This window comes from Podarcis pityusensis (assembly GCF_964106645.2).
Source record: "Podarcis pityusensis genome assembly, chromosome: 2".
NCBI lineage: Eukaryota > Metazoa > Chordata > Lepidosauria > Squamata > Lacertidae > Podarcis > Podarcis pityusensis.
In genome coordinates this window covers 44,694,298-44,713,232 of record NC_138029.1, presented here as the reverse complement: position 1 = coordinate 44,713,232, position 18,935 = coordinate 44,694,298, and the positions used below count along the sequence as shown (strand labels likewise).

Genomic DNA, 18,935 nt, shown 5'->3' with positions numbered 1-18,935 from the left:
CCCAGAAAACATGTATTTAGATTGCTTATAAATCTTGTCAAATAAATAAAATTAACTGCTTCATAAAAGAGCGACTTACCTAAAACAGTGTGAAATATTTATGAAAAATACAGATAAAATCTGTAGATTTTAAGAAGAAGGATACGTAACAAAATTATACGTCTGGGGAAGCTTGCTGTAACTAAGAAGTCTAATCAGCATAGTGAGGATGCCCAGCCTGGTGTTAATATTGTTTTCAATAAATTGAAGGGTAGCATATATATTGTTATTTAAAAATATACAGAGAGATATGTAGGCACAGATCAGCAAGTGTGCATAGCCACCCTCAACCTTGATGTACAATTTAAAGTAAAGGTAAAGGTACCCCTGCCCGTACGGGCCAGTCTTGACAGACTCTAGGGTTGTGCGCTCATCTCACTCATGGAACCGCCGACCATCGGCAAATCCTAGGATCGGCAAATCCTAGGCGCTGAGGTTTTACCCACAGCGCCACCCGCGTCCCTGGATGTACAATTTAGCTTCAGTCAAATAACCTCAAGGTTATTGGTTGGGTGTCTTCCCACTCTGACCCCCAGTAAAGTGTACCCACCCCTTCCTTGAACTCAGGAGGCTGGGGACTAGAGAGTGGATGCTTTTATTGAACTGATGTGGAAATCGCAATATGTGAGCTTGGCGAAGTACCACAGTCCGACTCTGAATAATGAAGTGTTTCCAAATCCTTGAAAAGAGCGAAAGGGACCTACTGTCACCACACTCACTTATCTTGGTGTAGGAGTTCGCCACGTTGTTACCTTTGACTCTTTCAGACGGAGTTAATGCCTGTTCACGGAGAAATTATGCCCCACTGAGTTCGATATGGTTTAAAAGTTTTATATTGCAAGATGGAAAAGGAACTACTTTTCGCCCCCCCCCCCCCGACAACAAAGACTTCCAAGAAATACCGGCCAATGGCTTACATTCCCACTGATTCTCATCGCCATTTATTGCAAATCGTTTCTGGGGAACGAAACTATAAACTGCAGGTGTTCCCGTATAAGCCGCATATACATCCGGATCACGGAAGAAGTCGTGTTCAAAGGGACGACACATGACCCCTCCTAAATGAGTTTAAAGAACTCCAGGTTTTCTAACTCCGTTTCGGAAGCTGGGCTACGTCTCCTTTTTGACCCTATAGGCGTCCCATCCGCCGCAAGTTTTATTGGTCGGAATAGCGTCAGCTGATCGTCTCCCACAATTTTCAATATGGCGGCGTCGACATAGCCTGTGCTGAGAAGCGTGGAAGTCGGTGCTGGTTGGTTGTGCTGCTTCTGGGAAGGAAATACTCTGGGTTGGAGGATGAGTTAAAGAGGTTGGTGATTGTTAGACTGGAGCAAGCTTCAGATTCTATTATGGAACATGTTTTGTTTCCTTCCGCCCGGAGTGTGAATAAAGCATTTACTTTCCTATTCTCCACAACCTATGCTGTTCGTGATATGCTGGCTTGGCTTTGTTCCCGATTCCTTAGACTAGGAGGAGGATTATAGAAAAGATGGATCTGAAGTGCTGTGTATTTTCTTTCCTTTTTCCGGTGCTGCTGCAAGCTTCCCAGTTCTGATCAGACGCAGAAACCTACAGCCAGCATTGCGGAGTAAGAGCATAATTATGGTGGTGTGCAAACAGCAGCCAATCGAGAATTCTCAGTTAGGTTATAGTTTGGATAAAGTGTTTCCTGAAGGTGGTTATTTAATGATTAACTTGAATAGCTAGCCTGCCTAACTCAGTTGCCCCTCCTGCATGTTGGAAGATGCGTTTGGCATCTCATCCATTTTTTCTCATTTGATTGGTGAGCTGGTGGGCCTCCCAGTAGTCCTGCACAAGTAAGATCTGCTGCACTGCCAGGTACCAATTGCCCTTAGGCAGCCGAGACAGGACTGTGAGCCAGCACTGCTCTAGAAGCCACAGAATTAGCCTTATACCAGCAGTATATCACAACATTTTAACTTAGGTGCATAGGAAGCTGCCTTATATTGAGTCAGAGCCTTAGTTCATCTAGTACATAGTTGTCTATACTAAGTGGCAGTGGCGCTCCAGGATTTCAGGCAGGGTCCTCACCCAGCAGTACCTGGAGATGCTGGGGATTGAATTTGGGACCTTTTGTATGCAAAATATATGCTTTACCACTGAGCTATGGCTGTCCACTTGCAGATAGAGTATAAGTGAGAGGAAGAAGGAGAAGCCAAGCTTGGAAGCAGTTTGCATGCTTTTTCCTGCTACCTCTGTATGTCTTGTTTCCCCTGCCAGCTGGATTGCCAGTGTAACTAGCTGGCTGGCTGGCTCAGAGAATTCACCAGGAGAGCATGGGGGCAGGTGGAGGTCAAATGGAGAGACCCATCCGTCCTTCACCAGCCCACTCACCTGCATGGAATTCTCTGCATAGAATTCCTAAGTGCCTATTGTTATCAGGTAAGTTGTTAAATTCAAGGCTGATTTTTAAAATCTGATATTTCCTTATCTTTTTTAAAAAAATTAAGGACCTCTTGCTCTTAAAGGCCAGTGAGGGCTTTCCTTCCTTTTTAACTAATCACCGCTTGCTACCCAAATCTTTGGAAGCGGACAGCTATCATAACATATGTAAGCTGTCACTCATATACAGAACAGCAGTGCTGCTGACTGGAAAATTATGCAATAGAAATAGCTTTTCTTATACTTTCAGAAAATACTCAGGAAGAAGCCTGTACTAATGAAAAGCAAGTGTCTCCTGTGGATTTGGACTCTGGGAGGCACCTTACCTCCTTACAGAAGGGCAGGAACTCTACAGCTTCAAAAGGCCTGGAATATTTCACCTTTAATTGCTCTTAAAGTCAGAAATATTTTTGTGAAAGCCATGGATGGTGATCAGGCACAATGTATGGAAACAGCTGACTCGAATCTGGAGCAAAATGTGGCCCAGTCCCCTATCGTGAGCACTACTGGTGGCAGTGAGGCAGTAAAGAATGGAGGAACCCTGGTCACTGAAGGGAAGGGGAAAATATTTTTTCCAAGTGCCAATGAAGTGTTCTACAACCCTGTTCAGGAGTTTAACAGAGACCTTACGTAAGTAGACATGTGGGGAGAGATTGCTTTCCATTTAACTTTGCAAATGATGGGACTGTTGGAATCTGCTCTTGCATTTTGGAAGAGGCTGCCCCTTTGATTTTGCGAGAATGAGAAGGGGCCTGCAACCACTGGCCGAATTAAACTTAGTTTTTGAGTGTAATGAACAAGAGAGGAACTGTGACATTCTCACGGTCAGTGCTTTTCTTCTAGGAAAAAAATGCTGGTACTGTGTACCCTTGAGTACCCCCAGAAAAAAGCTCTGCTTACAGTTGTGACCCCACTTCATTTTTTTTTTTTTACTAACTCACTGAGGACTGCCCAATCCACCTCCTCAGGTTATTCCTATGGTGAAGGTGGGTTCAGTGGACCTTCATTGTGGAGTGGGGAGGTTGGGAAGCATTTGGTTTCCAAAGATGGGTACCTGATTCAGCTACAAGGTCTGCTTTTGCAGAAAGACTTTTCTCTCTCTTCTCTTCCAGCATACTGCCCCAGGGGCCCCTATTCTGCTCTGGAGGGTTGGGGGGAACCCCCAGAAAAGACCTAGGGGGCACATGGGGAGGGAAGAGAGGGGTGAAAAGTCTCATTGGGCAAGTAGAGCTCACTTAGCACTACATTGAATTCACCCCTGCATGTGCTTGGTTCTAAACTCTCCCTCTTCCATTGGGATCTCTTCAGTGGTGCAAGGATATGCACTTTTGTCACCAAAAGGAACCCTATTCTCCAGAAGCTGCAAGGAACCCTGGGGGCAAAAGGATCCTGGAGAGGCCTGCGTTTGTGTCCTGGGTGCTCCTCTCTTTGCTAGAAGGATCCTTGTGTGTGTGAGGATCGAACTTGAAGGCCATGTGCTAGAGAACATGCCTCCTAGTTTTTACCCACTTCAAGACCCTTTTGGTAATGAAGTCAAGTTAATTCCCCTTTGCTGGCAAGAGGGTTGATGAAAGGAAGGGCCAGTCCTTTGATAGAGAAGGGGCAGCCCTATTTTGCTGCCAAAAAGATTTCTGTCAAGTAGCTGATAGTTTCAGGAATCTGGTAGTTGAGAGGATTTTTTTTTAGTAATAATAGTGATGATGCTTGAGTTCAGTGAGCCTTAAAAGCTGATTTATATAACATATTTTCTATTGGATTTGTCTACTGATACGTAACATAGCTTTTAGTTACCAATAACTACCCAGTAGTTTAGGCTGAAAAATATGGACGAGAAAGCTCATTTAGTGAGTATGGTTTGAAGCGGAATGGCTTCTTGCAGGGGTCGGGGACCTGTAGCTTTCCAGATTTCTGGACTGCAGCTCCCATCATTCTTGATGGGTGGCACCATCCATGTTGGCTGGGGCTGATGGATGAGCCTGTGCTCTGGAAAATGAGTGGTTCTGAAGACACACAGGGTCTTTAGTTTTGCAGGGGGTTTTCAAAATCAAGTGGTATATAAATTTCATGAAATCTTTTTTCCTATTATATCTTGGCTACAGAATAACAAAAATCACATCTCTGACATCTCTCTTCCCTCCCACATATAGGTGTGCAGTCCTTACGGAATTTGTACGGCTGCAGCTTTCATCAAAAGGGATTTCAAGTGAGTAGTAATGTTTTCCTCTATTTGAGACAAGACCCAGAGGGGAAACCGCTGATGTGTAAGAGGCATGCATAATTGTCTTTTCAGGAATGTTGATTTACCTTTCTCTCTCGTTGTTGTTTGTCCTGTAGTCTGGACATTGGGGTAATTACCTCTGTCCATTGGAGGCAGTTTTTCTCTCTCTCCAAAATGAAACGTTTGACTAGGGCACTTCCCTATTCTTTCTCTTGACTGTGAAGTAAACAGGAGCAGAAGAGGTGTTGATGCTCTGATCTCCCCTGCACCTGGCTTTCTGCCAAGCACCCAAGGCACTTTACATTTTAAAATATTAAAACAAATAAATGTTATAAAATGTAAAGTTGGCCAGGGGAGAGAGAGGGGAGAACGGTTTGGCTGTAGCAGACCCTGATATTGACTTTGCCTGCTGTTTTCACTCTCTTCTTCCTTCTCCAGTTCTATATTGTTCCTCTTGCTGTGACAGCTGTGCTTTAAGCACCTGTTTAGGCAGGCTTGCATACTGTCAGCGGCTCTGTTGTGAACTAGCCATGCCCCGTTTTGAAGCCTTGGGGATTGTTCCTAGAACTACAGAATGTAGATCTGGTTAACACATCACTCTTTAGCCAAGACCCCACTCTGTACCATAAAAGAGCCATGAGCAGCTGTGGTCTTCTTGCACAAAATGTGCTAAGAATATCTATGCATGGTAAATAGAAGATAGAACGCTAGCTTGATTGGCACATTGTAGATCTCTTAGCACCCTGCTAACCTTTCTCCAGCTTCTGGGAAATGGCTGCTTAGCTTCCTGGAAAATATATGCAATCTCTTTGTCCACGCCGTTCAGCATAATGTTGAATGCCATATTACAGTTGTATGAAATGATTTCAGGATTGTGAAGCTATGTAAGGAGAATGGCAGGCCCAGACTTCATGTCACTCTGTGTTATTTCCATCTGTTCCAGTTGCAGTCCCTGGAGAGGAGAATGTCTCAAAAGTGATTGTGGATCTCTCGAAAGGGGAAAAAGATGATGACCTGGAGCAGACACCTGGTGGTGATGACCAGCAAGATAATGAGGAGCATGAAGCTGTGAAAGTGGGAGAAGTATGCCAGGTGCTGTGTCCCTGTGTGTATGTACACTTTGGGGGTTTGAGGGTCTTGTGATGGCACCTTATTTTATTGTAGTGCTGAATGTATTGATCCCTTGTTCATCCTTGACCCTCCTTTCTTTTGTTTTGTCAAAATATATTTATTTTTGTACTAGTTTTATTGTGCTTAGTTATATTTTATCTATTTGGTTTGTGTCCTGCCTTTCCTTCAAGGCTATCAAGGTGGCATACAAGTTTGTCCTTTTATTCTCACAACAATCCTCTGAGGTAGATTAGGCTGGAAGATAGAGACTGGATTAAGGTCACCCAGCAAGATTCATGGCCGAGTTGGGGGGGGGGGTTGAACTTGGGTCCTACCAGTTTGAATCTGACATGGTAACTGCTACACTGTGCTAGCTGTGTTACAGTTTTGACTGCAAGGTCTCTGTTTGGTGCAGAGGCCTGGCTTACAAGTGGTCACCAAATGCTCCACTAAATACTAACCACCTTGCATTATTCCCTCTCTCCTCCCCAAACTCCAACATTGAGTCTGTGTTTTCGCACACATTCTCAAGAAATCCAAGATCTGGGGAACAGCTGGAGATTTTGATACACGCTAAGGCATTCACAAGGCTGACCCAGTCTTTCAAGATCTGCTGCAAAAGTCATTTTGGGTCTACTTCACCATGTGCATTGGTCACAAGATGATAAGGCATATGAGGAACATTTTGTTCTACATCTCCATCAGTTGTGGCAAGGGGATAACATTTGAAGTCAGCTGTTATGTTCATTTTTAGCAAAGCATCTGTGGAGCTCAGTTGCTTTGGGGCCTCCCGCCATCTCTCTTTTCTATATCTTTCTTCCTGTCTCTCTGCAGAAGGGAGTGCGAGTGCTGGAGGCCTTGGCTGCTTCTGGATTACGCTCCATCCGGTTTGCAAAGGAGGTTCCTGGCCTTCAGAGAGTGGTGGCGAATGACTTATCTGCCAAGGCTGTTGAGCTAATAACCAAAAACATCCAACTCAATGATGTCGGACACCTGGTGACTCCAAGCTTGTCAGATGCCCGGTGAGTAAAGGTTTTCCATTTAGAAGAGAGATAAGAAACCCATGACACCCTGATTGTGGTTGGACTCCAGCTCCTTTCAGCCTCAGCCAGCATGGCCAATGGTTGGGGATCATGGGAGTTGTAGTCCAGCAGCATCTGGGTGGCCACAGATTCCCCACCTGTGATTCAGGGTCTGGGAGCTAGACTCCTTCTCCTTTTTCCATAGTAAAAACTGGGCCACTGTTGTCTTTTTGTTTCTTTTTGTATGTGGAGTGTGGTGCTTCTAAACAGGTCTTTCTCCCACACTCACAGGATGCTGATGTATCAGAGCAAGGCAGACAGAGACCTCTTTGATGTCATTGATCTAGACCCATATGGCAGCCCTTCGATGTTTCTGGATGCTGCGGTTCAGAGCGTGAGTGACGGAGGTGAGCTCATAACTTCTATCAGCTCCACTTTTGTGAGTGATGGTGAAAATCAGGGTGTTTGGACCACTCTTCTTCTGCAGTGGTTTTTGGTTTAGGAGACACCAACCTTTTTTTGCCTACTTAGCTTTTCTGTCAGCCCTTATAAACAGTTTTTTTTGGAAGGGGTGTTTCAAAACAAAATCTGGGTATAAATGTAAAATACGGACCATAACCTCACATTGACTCATGACGGAAAAGCTAGGACTTTGTCAGAGACATACTTTTAGCATATTATATGGCAGTCTAGCTATGCAAGTTCCTAAAGCTCTCTGAGGATTGGAATACTCCTGTAAAAGTGAAATTGTTCCTGCTGTGCAAGCTACAGAACTCTTTCTGTATGCCTTCCCTGCCTCACTGAGACAGGAGAGTGTTGTTTTTCCCTATGCACAGACAGAAACTGAAGCCAGCATATGTAATGGTTTGGCTATGGGCTTTGTGGCAGAGCAGCAGTCCAAACTGAGGTCATGGCACCATATGCTTTGACTCTACAGTTGTTGCTTGATGCCCTTTTAGGTGTGTTTTTTGGGGGAAAGATTGTGTTGTATCTCCTGACCCTTCTCTTCCCTTTGGGGACACTGTTGCAGGCCTGCTGTGTGTCACATGCACCGACATGGCTGTAATGGCTGGGAACTCCGGGGAGACCTGCTACAGCAAATATGGGGCCATGTCTATCAAGGGCAAGTTCTGCCATGAGATGGTGAGTGGATTGAGCTGCCAGGAACCCCAGACTACAAGCCCATGTCCCATCGCTGTATCTGTCCAGCCTTTGGCCCGTCTATTGTCTTCCTCAAGAGGAAATGAATGCTTTCAAGTTGGTGGTTCTGCAAGGTCAAGTGGTATCTACCCGCAGTGCCATTCAGGCATCCAGGACACTGCTGCAGTTCCACTCCCTCTTTTTCCCAGCTTGGCTGCCTGCTGCTGTGCTGGAGGACACACTCCCAAGGCCAACCTCAAGATAACAGAGTGACACTTACATTCTTATGGGGCTGACACATGAAGAGTTGAAGTTCCCATGTATCACAGTAATGTTAACTGTCCAAAATCAAAACGTAACAATAGCTCTCACTGTAGTTTCCTCCTACCTTCCTTCAGGCCCTGCGGATTATCCTGCACAGCATTGATCTGCGGGCCAACTGCTACCAGCGCTACATTGTCCCACTCCTGTCGGTCAGTGCAGATTTCTACATTCGTGTTTTCGTCCGGGTCTTTACTGGGCAAGCCAAGGTTAAAGCTTCTGCCAGGTGAGCCACCCCCAAACTTGAGTTTCAGTCCTTGGGTAGTGCCCCATTTGTGCTTACAACCATTTTAGTGGCATCCAGTGTGGTGGTGTGGTTAAGAGCGGTGGACTCGTAATCTGGTGAACTGGGTTTGCTTCCCTGCTCCTCCACCTGCAGCTGCTGGGTGACCTTGGGCCAGTCACACTTCTTTGAAGTCTCTCAGCCTCACTCACCTCGCAGAGTGTTTGTTGTGGGGGAGGAAGGGAAAGGAGATTTTTAGCCACTTTGAGACTCCTTAAGGGGGAGTGAAAGGTGGGATATCAAGTCCAAACTCCTCCTCCTCCTCCTCTTCTTCTTTATCATGTGATCACTGACATGCAGGTCCTTTTGGACACAGAAGAAAGTAGAATGTGGGGCAGGGCAAGGAGTGTGGGGACTGTGAGCGGCACCACTGTGCAAAATGGTCACCACGTGTGTGTGTGTGTGTGTGTGTGTGTGTGTGTGTATGGCTGTCCATGGTGCTCCCAGTAAGCTGAGGTAACAGGGAGCTTATCCACTGCAACCAATACTTATTGAGGCCCATCCCTGGGCTTTTCTTTCCCTGCCTCTTATTTGTTTTTGGTTTTTTTCAAATGATATTTATTAAAAGTTTAAAAATTACAGAAGAAAGAAGAAAAAAGAAATAACAATAAAGTAGAAAAAAAACAATAACAAAACATATAAAACATATAAAAACCATACAACAATACAGCAAAAAAAAAACAGACAAAAAAGAAACTAAAAAACACATCCAATATTCCATGTCTTTACCTTTCCTTAACTTGTTTCATCGACCTCCTCACACCTCCCTTTTTTTGTATTCTAGTTCAATTCACTATTTCAGCAAGTTCTTCCCATCTTTCTCAATTTTGGTTCTATAGTTTTAACGGTCTAACCTTAAAATTTTTCAATTTAACCCAATATCAATCAACTTTTACTTAATTCTTTGTTGCATTTCTACTAAAACCATGTAACTTCATTCCCGCATCCTTCTAACACTCATTAATTTTACAATGTTTCTGTAAGTATACTTTAAATTTTTTCCAATCTTCTTCCACCGACTCTTCTCCCTGGTCTCGAATTCTGCCAGTCATTTCCGCCAGTTCCATATAGTCCATCAACTTCATCTGCCATTCTTCCCTGGTAGGTAGATCTTGTGTCTTCCAATATTTCGCAATGAGTATTCTTGCTGCTGTTGTAGCATATATAAAGAAAGTTCTATCTTTCTTTGGCACCAATTGGCCGACCATGCCCAGGAGAAAGGCCTCTGGTTTCTTCAAGAAGGTATATTTATATACCTTTTTCATTTCGTTATAGATCATCTCCCAGAATGCCTTAATCTTTGGGCATGTCCACCAAAGGTGAAAGAATGTACCTTCAGTTTCATTACATTTCCAACATTTATTATTGGGCAAATGATAGATTTTTGCAAGCTTGACTGGTGTTATGTACCACTTATAAATCATTTTCATTAAATTCTCTTTTAAGGCATTGCATGCCGTAAACTTCATACCAGTGGTCCATAACTGTTCCCAGTCAGCCATCATAATATGTCCAACATCTATGATTAAATGTGCCCATTTAATCATAGCAGATTTCACCATTTCATCTTGAGTATTCCATTTCAACAGCAAGTTATACATTCTTGACAAATTCTTAACTTTAGGGTCTAACAATTCTGTTTCCAACTTTGATTTTTCCATCTGGAAGCCAATTTTTTAATCCAAATTATACACCTCCATTATTTGATAATAATGGAGCCAATCTCGTACTCTGTTTTTTAATTTTTCAAAACTCTGCAGTTTTAATCTGTCACCCTCTTGTTCCAAAATTTCCCAATACTTCGGCCATTTGGCCTCCATATTGAGTTTTTTCTGAGCCTTTGCTTCCATTGGTGACAACCATCTTGGGGTTTTATTTTCTAACAAATCCTTATATCTTATCCAGACATTAAACAGTGCTTTTCTTACAATATGGTTTTTAAACGCTTTGTGTGCTTTAACCTTATCATACCACAAATATGCATGCCAACCAAATACATTATTGAAACCTTCCAAATCCAAAACATCCGTGTTTTCAAGAAGCATCCATTCTCTCAGCCAGCAAAAAGCGGCTGATTCATAATAAAGTTTTAAGTCTGGCAGGGCAAATCCACCTCTTTCTTTAGCATCAGTTAATATCTTAAATTTTATACGAGGCTTCTTGCCCTGCTAGACAAATCTGGAGATATCTCTCTGCCACTTCTTGAAACAGTCCATTTTGTCCAAAATTTGCAGTGTTTGAAACAAAAACAGCATTCTTGGCAATACATTCATTTTTATCACAGCAATTCGGCGTAACAACGATAGCTTCAAGTTTGACCATATTTCTAAATCTTTTTTCACTTCAGTCCAACATTTTTCATAATTATCCTTAAATAAATTCACATTCTTAGCAGTCATATTAACCCCTAAATATTTCACTTTCTTGACCAGTGTCAGTCCTGTCTCCTTCTGAAACTTCTCTCTCTCAATCTCTGTTAAGTTCTTTTCTAATACCTTAGTTTTCATCTTATTCAGCTTAAAACCTGCCACCTGACCAAATTCTTGGATTAATTCTAATACTCTTTTAGTACTAGATTCTGGCTCCTGTAAAGTCAATACTAAATCATCAGCAAATGCCTTCAATTTGTACTGTTTCGCTCCCACTTGTATACCTTTTACTAATTGGTCCCTTCTAATCATATTTAACAAAACCTCCAAGACCGATACAAAAAGCAATGGAGAGATTGGGCAACCTTGTCGTGTTCCTTTCTCAATCTTAAATTCTTCCGTCACTACATTGTTCACAATTAATTTGGCCTTCTGTTCTGAATAAATTGCACTTATACCGTTTCCAAAACCTTGACCCACCCCCATCCCCAATAAATTCTTCTTCATAAAACTCCAAGAAATGTTGTCCTTGCCTCTTATTTATAGCCAGGTCTGCTACATGTTAATAATTCTCTTTCTTTTGACAGCAAACAGGCCTTTGTCTATAACTGTGTGGGCTGTGGCTCCTTTCATATGCAGAGACTTGGCAAAGTGGCTCACAATGGAAACAAGTAAGAGAGCTGGGGAGATGTTTTTTACAGAACAATCAAACAGCATTTCCCCTCTTCCTCCTACCTAAGACAGTCAGGTGGGCAGATTCCAGGAACACTTGCGCTGCCAGATGTTCCTGTGTTGACCAGGGTGGGAAACTCATTTCCCGGGTGGCTCTCTTAATGAGGCATCCTCTTTCGGTGGGGGTTCATTGCAACATTTCCTTTATTCTCAGCTTTTGGCCTCAAATTTTAAAAACCAAAGTTTTGTGTGTAGTCATACACAATAGGTTTGTGGGAGTCAGAAGCAGGGGGACGTGTTGTTTCTGTGAGGAGAGGAGGGTGTGTTTAGGCGCAAGTTTCTATTAGAGTGGAAATCATGCTAGCTCATTTTTGGATGCTTCCTATCGGTGTAATAGAACAATTGGCAAATGGGAAGGGATCTTGGGGAAGTGAAGATCAATGTTTGAACCCCTCTGTGCCTGCCTCTTCTGCCTGATGCCAGAGATAATGGACACAGTTCTGAGCTACCAGTCAAAGGAGGCAAACTGACAGTCTGTCTGATGGATGCTTAAATGATATTTGTTCCCTGTATCAGGAAGTCTTTAATGTTTTATTATGTTTTAATATGTGCTGGAAGCTGCCCAGAATAGCTGGGGAATCCCAGCCAGATGGGTGGGGTATAAATAAAATATTAATAAAAATAAATAGAGAGAGAGAGACTTGGGCATCTAACAAGCAATATTTAATAAAACAACAACAAAGGAACAGGGAAAGAAAAAGTATTGGCCCCATTTACCGCAATGAGGCTCTTAAATACTGCTTTTGCTCTCTCTGACCAAACAACAGCTTCAACTACAAGGCTGCCTGTGGGCCTCCTGTGGGACCATCCTGTGAGTATTGTCAGCAGCGCCACCAGGTGAGCCCAGCTGATCTCTACACCTCATAATATGCCCCTGGCCAGAAGATCTCAAGCTAACCCTTGCTTCTCTCCTCCTCCTCCTCCTCCTCCCACAGCTGGGTGGCCCTCTGTGGGCAGAGCCCCTGCACAATGCGGATTTTGTCCAGCGGGTCCTGTCAGCAGTTGCGAGCAACCCAGCACGCTTCCGAACAAGCCAGCGGATTCAGGGCATCCTGAGCATGGTGATGGAGGTGAGGAAGACTGTGCAGAAGAAGAAGGCGATTGCCATACAGGATCCCTTCCCTTTTAGACCACCCCCATGAGCCGCAGCTTTTTGCCAAGGTGCAACAAAGGATGTTGGGTAGTGGACCACTGAGTTGCGCAAACTCTCACTGTGAATGAACAAATGAATACAGTATTGTGTGGCAATTGGTTTGATTTAGAAATTCAAAGGGAAGGGTATGTTTTGTGCTCGGCACCCTTTTCATATAGGGCAGTGGTTTTCAAACTTTTTCTAGGGCACCTTGGGGTTCCTTGGAAGCCCATCTAGTGAGAAGATTAGCATGGGTAGACAGAAAAAAAAGAGATAAGAAGGGAGGGACGCCAAAAGGGAAGGGGGAAACAATGGTAGATAAGCAAGAACTTGTATACTGCAGTCAGTCTTCTTCTGCAATCCACAGCCACAATGGAATACCTACCAGTGTCTGGCAATGTTCTGGCAAATGCTCTCACCTTGTGTTTAGCAAGGGGAGTGCCTGCAAAAAAGTTCGCTCTAGAGCAGGGGTGGGGAACCTGTGGTCCTCCGAATGTTGTTGGAAAGTCCAACTCCCATTGCGTCTCATAGTAGCTGGAGCAGCAGCACCCAGAGGGCTGCAGGTTCTGCACCTCTGCCATAGAGCAGGCCTCCGTTCTCACAACCTGCAGTAGATCTGAAGCAGATGAATCACCGTGGAAAGGAATCTGCAGGGAGAAGAATCACCCAGTGTACTCTGGTCTATTGACAATCTAGAAATAGGGTGGAGAAACAAACAAAGATTGAAAAGCCACCACTGCAAGATCTTTCTTTGTATATAAGATAAACTGGTGTTGTTGTCTTTATGGCAACTGTAGGGCAAACACCCGGTTTTAACTAGTATTATTTTCTCTCTGTGCGATAGGAGCTCAGTGATGTCCCTCTCTACTACACCCTTGACCATCTCAGCAAAACCGTCCGTTGCAGCAGCCCTTCCCTGCTACAGTTCAGGTAAGATTGGGGTTTGTGCTGCAAGAACCTATCCTAAAGTAGGGGAAAGCATACAGAGAGGGGTTGTAGTTTGTGTGGGTTGGAGTGGGCAGGGGCTCATTTAGCTGGTGGCAGAGTCAGGCTCTGAAAGCCTTTATAGAGCTATACTGGAGCATTGTGGCTTCCTTTGTTTTCTCAGTTCCCTACTCAGCAATCTTGTCTGGCTTAAGCCTTAAGGGTCCTGCTGTGGGACTCTTGTGTTTTCTTGTAGCAGGGGTACCTGATCCGTGGCCTTCAAGGTGTTGCTGGACTGCAGCTCCCACCACCCTTGCCTATGGACCAGAGTGATTGGGGCTGATGGGAATTAGAGTCTGGAAAAAACTGGAGAGCCACAGGGTCCTCACTCCTGTCCTATGGAGTCCTATTGTGACTCTCTGGGTTTCTGTAGTTCAGACCTGAGCAGGCTGGTTGTGTTATGCTAGGTTGCTGCTGGAACTTTGCTCTGTTATGCAGGAAGCCACAGGTCCTGTTGCCCAAAGTGATAAGCTGTAGAAAAGTACCCCCCCCTTTTCTTTTTATAATAAATTTTATTCAATTTTAAACACCTAAGCACATATTGAACTTAAAATTCAATATACCGTATATTTCTCTTAAAAAATAAACAAGGTGACTTCCCATCCTTACCTCTGTGGTGTGTTTATTCCTACCCATATTCTGCTGCATTATATGTTAAACTATAATACATATTTCTTCTATTACAATTATTGTCATTTTCCACCCACTGCTCCTAATTCAAATCCTGCCTGCAGTTTCATTTGGCTATAGTTCTTTTTCAGATATTCCAAAAAGGATTTCCATTCTTTAGTAAAAAGCTCATCACTTTGCTCTCTCACTCTTGCTGTCAGTTTTGACAATTCTGCACAGTCCATTAGTTTTGCAATCCATTCTTCTTTGGTTGGGACTTTTTCTACCTTCCAATTCTGCACACATAGGATTCTTGCAGCTGTTCTTCCATACATAGTTTAATAATATTCTTTGGGACATTTGTCCCCCATATCCCTAGAAAAAAAGCTTCTTTTTTGGGAATTACCAATTTTAACATCATCTTCATTTCATTATATATTATTTCCTAAAATCCCTTAGTCTTTTCACATGTCTACCACATAGGAAAACTTCCCCTTTTCTAACCAGGATGGATTGCTCATGCTATAGGTTTTCTGGATCCAAGACAAAGTTGCTTCTAGGATGGGATCTGGCAGTTTGAGGGTGGTCATCTTCAAATTGTTGCATTGTTTGGAAAGAATGACACTTCACAGAGTAGCTAAGACGAACAAGTTGACAGACTATAGTGCTCCGACATCAACAAGCAACAAATGTTTAGAGATGTGCAATGAAATGGTCTGAATCTGACCAAAATTGGAATCCTATGTTCTAATAATGAGGTAACAAGTGATGTTGGCTACAGTTTGAAATACAGAATTGACTCAAACAGTGAGAAACCCTCCACTGTTTCTACCAAAGTTCTTCCCCTTTGGAAATTAGGGATTTCTGTGCAAATCTTCCCTGGATTTCTTTTCCAGGTCAGCTCTCCTCCATGCTGGTTACCGGGTCTCACTGTCCCATGCCTGCAAAAATGCCATCAAGACAGATGCGCCACCATCTGTGCTTTGGGACATCATGCGCTGCTGGGTGAGCAAAGTCTTAACCTCTGCATAAAGGAGCTTTTCTTTCTGGATCTTTTACCGTAGGCACCTCCAGAACAGCTATTTGTTCCCTGTTCTCAGACTCCAGCCTGTGGCACTATTGCTTTTTGTCTGCAATGACGGGGCATGCTCCTGCCACCTTGTACCACTGGCCGCTGTTTCTGCATGTATACTTTGCTCTTTGGGTCTGGTTTGATAAAGAGCGATTAAAACACAGTCCTGAGATGTTTGTAAAGGACAGATTCCTAGCCCATCCTTCACTTGAAGTTTGTTTCTTCATTTGCGTTCCCCTTCACCTCTTGAGATTAAACCCACTTCTTGTTCTATTCCTCCTGCCTATCTCCCAACTTTAGGAGAAACTCAATCCTGTGAAACGAGAGCGCCTTTCCGAGAGCAGCCCAGCTGCCCACATCCTTTCTGTAGAACCCAAGTAGGTATTGGGGGTGTACTGCCAGACTGGGTGTTGGATGGGCAAATATGGACCTTAGGCCAAGTAAGAAATGGCTCGTTGGCAGGAAACTCTGGAAATCAGGAGGGCATATATCTATAGGCTGTTGTTGTGGGGCAGAGGTGGGAGGGACAGACAGCTGCGGGTTAAGATAGATAGCAAAATAAGCTCTAAGGGGTGTGTGTGTGTGTGTGTGTGTGTGTGTGTCTGTCTGTCTGGCTGTCTGTCTGTCTGTGTTCAAATGCTCAAGAGAGTTTCATCTAGAAGTTGTCCCATTCTGACCAAGAGAAGGTAGTGATCCCACTTTGTGAAAGGGTTTGGTTCCAGGTTGGAACTGTCTGCCTTCCTTCCTTGCTGACACTCTTAAACTCCACAGGCTGCAGGCATCCTTCACTGTCCGGGCAGATGCTAATCCTAGCTCACGAAAGCAAGGCCTCAAACGGTTTCAGCTAAATCCAGAGCCTTTTTGGGGCCCAAAAGCAAGAGCCAAAGCTGGGTAAGATTTAACATGGAACCTGGGTGTGCTGGGAGCAAGCTAGGATACAGTTTATGTAACCTGGGATGGGGAAATCAAGGTCCTGGGGTGGGGGTGGGGCATTAGAACAAAGACAGGCCCAGGACTCATTCCTGTTGGTTAAAAATGGTACCAGAATGCATTACTTTTAAGGATGTCATGGAAAAGCTGACAAGGAGAACTATGGCACCGGTATCTTCTGGTATTGCCTTTCCCCATTCCCCTCCCCCAACTTTCTGGGAAGTAGAGGAAGATGTATCTACCTCATTTGGGCTACTCCTTCTGGTCTTTGGCCCAGGTTTCTGCCCTGACCATCCTGGCTAGGGCAGTAGTGATGGGGACACTGAAACAAAAGCATCAGCCTCCTTGGCTCTGTTCTGACACATCTGCTGGGGGCAGGGGTGGGATCTCTTCCTCCTTGCAGGAAAAGAGAAAGCTACACCAGAACAAGAGGAAAGAATGTGCAGAACAGAGTGATGGGGCCCACCTGAAGAACTTTCCCTGCAAACGGTTCCGGCAAGTGAGTAGTCACAGCTACTGTGCTGTTGGCTTAGAACTGAGATGTTGGGTTGGTATGTAAAAGAAACTGGGTAGCCTTTTGGGGGAATCTGAGTGTTGATGACAGCAGGGAATAGCTGTGCTTAAAAGTGCAGAGAAGGGACATGGTTCTCTGCTCTCTGCCCTGTTCCATCTCTCTTTTGCTTTTTTACTGTCTAAGCACATGGCCTGTGCAGCTAAAGTTCTTTAAGCTGCACTCGTGGCAAATGGAGGAAATGGTACCTGTGTAACTGATTTTTATTTCATAGCATGAGCAAAAGAAGCTTGAATAGAATGGGGAACAGGAAAGGGTTAAGCACACCCCTCTTCTCTGGGTTCTGGTTTTATTCCACTGGAGCTGCATGCGGTTTGCCTCTCTGCCATGTGGCAGGCAGTTTTGTAGGAGTGCTCTTGTCGGCTGCCATTATTAGTTGTAGCTGCTGGCAACCAGAGGTCATTATGCACAACCTGTATCGATTGGTCTCATTTAGGGGAGTCAGCTGGAGAATACAGTTCTCAGTAATCATTTTAAGCCCAGCTACAATTGCCCTGTCCCTAAACACCATTCTATGTTTGGTATGAGGATGACCAATGAAAAGCAAATTTTTTTTGAAAAAAAGATATTGTTTTTAACCAGGCTTACATAACTTGTGACCCACCAACCCAGGCACAGCTTACCTGGTGCTTCACAGCTGCTCTGTTTTTACAGACCTAGGCAGGCAGCAAAACCAGGAGGTTCCTTAAACCTGGGTTACCCTATTTGGCTGGCTGGGTTCTTAGTTGTATGTAAGTCTGTTTTAATTTTACCTGCAATATTTAAAACACTTGCAGACGGCAAGTGGGCTGTTTAGAGTAACCTTGAAAATTTGGTATGTTTGGCTTTTATACAGAACAGAATGGTGAAGGCAACTAGAAGTGTAGCTATGGGTTCTGTTCCCAGATCAGCTACAGCCTCCTTAGGCCAAGCTGCCAATTTCTCTTTTGCCTAAGGCAGGGGTCAGCAAATTTTTCAGCAGGGGGCTGGTCCACTGTCCCTCAGACCTTGTGGGAGGCTGGACTATATTGGGGGGGGGGGGGAGAGAACAAACTCCTATGCCCCACAAATAACCCAGAGATGCATTTTAAATAAAAGCACACATTCTACTCATGTAAAAACACACTGATTCCCGGACCGTCCGAAGGCTGGATTTAGAAGGCGATTGGGCCGGATCCAGCCCCCGGCCTTAGTTTGCCTAAGGGCCAGCTGCTTCAGCCACAGGGCTGCATGCAACGACTTGAATGGTTTAGTGATGTTTGGCGTTGCTTTTCCCTTACAGGGCAGCTGTTCACTGGGGGACAAGTGCTGCTACTCCCATGAGACAGAAGGAAAGACGGCAGAAAACAACCCAGCACCATCTTGATGAGAAACAGTCTTTGGTATCTGCTCCCTTTTGTTTTATATATTTGTGCTAAATGGAGAGCCTTTATTTTCAAATGACGGTCCATTTATGATGTGCCTGCCATTAAAAAATGGTGTTAGCTTTTGATGGTTCTTGGTTTGCTAGATGTTTTCTACCTGATCATGTTCAAACTGCTCTCTAGTAGATCAGCTGCCTGCCCTGTGAGCCTACTGAACTGTCAGGCTCCTCAAGTACTGTTGCGGGGTGGGGAGCGGGGAGATGACCCTATTACATCCCCAAAATGGTATTTTAAGAACATCCTCATGCACTGCTTCACTGTTGATGTTTGTCCATTCTAAATAGTGGAAGGTCATGTCTGAGAATCTAGTGAATAGACAGTAGCAGTATTAAGAAACTCTGTTGCTTCCTCACAGTTACACTGTTTATCACCGCAGGCTCCAGCCCAATGGCATGTGCAATAATGAGTCAGGGTAAAGCCAAATCCTTTGCATGCAGCAGCAACTCCCAAGATTTAAATCCTGGCTCTGCCAGACTGGGCTGGGAAAGACCTCTCTGTCTGAAGCCCTAGAAAGATGGTATGTTAAAAGAAACAAAACTGCCTGTTTCGCCCTCTTATTGTGTACAGTGGTACCTCGGGTTAAGAACTGAATTCGTT

General features: G+C 44.2%; 1 protein-coding gene across 6 annotated transcripts; it reads left to right on the top strand.

Moving 5' to 3' along the window:
• The first annotated feature begins 1,196 nt into the window (after positions 1–1,196).
• Positions 1,197–18,404, top strand: TRMT1 (tRNA methyltransferase 1). Of its 6 annotated transcripts, none has more exons than XM_080991464.1 (18): positions 1,216–1,348; positions 1,581–1,627; positions 2,693–3,072; positions 4,590–4,645; positions 5,604–5,752; positions 6,605–6,792; positions 7,084–7,199; positions 7,823–7,935; positions 8,331–8,479; positions 11,493–11,576; positions 12,405–12,474; positions 12,573–12,707; positions 13,614–13,699; positions 15,259–15,367; positions 15,735–15,811; positions 16,206–16,325; positions 16,743–16,863; positions 18,197–18,404. In XM_080991464.1, exons 3-18 carry the CDS (start codon positions 2,720–2,722, stop codon positions 18,278–18,280), a joined length of 2,010 nt encoding a protein of 669 aa, XP_080847590.1. In that variant the 5' UTR covers positions 1,216–1,348; positions 1,581–1,627; positions 2,693–2,719; the 3' UTR covers positions 18,281–18,404. The 6 variants fall into 6 exon arrangements, with proteins under 6 accessions (XP_080847586.1, XP_080847590.1, XP_080847587.1 ...); XM_080991461.1 differs by having other exon boundaries at positions 1,581–1,679; XM_080991463.1 differs by having other exon boundaries at positions 1,226–1,348; positions 1,505–1,627.
• Positions 18,405–18,935: the final 531 nt, after the last annotated feature.

What these genes read in the sequence shown, in the direction of transcription:
- TRMT1 (XM_080991460.1), top strand. Translation starts at nt 2,720, where the DNA reads ATGAAAAGCAAGTGTCTCCTGTGGATTTGGACTCTGGGAGGCACCTTA. An exon ending in ATTGTCAGCAGCGCCACCAG is followed by an intron (nt 12,475 to 12,572) that starts GTGAGCCCAGCT and finishes CTCCTCCCACAG; the next exon opens with CTGGGTGGCCCTCTGTGGGC. An exon ending in CCTTCCCTGCTACAGTTCAG is followed by an intron (nt 13,700 to 15,258) that starts GTAAGATTGGGG and finishes TTTCTTTTCCAG; the next exon opens with GTCAGCTCTCCTCCATGCTG.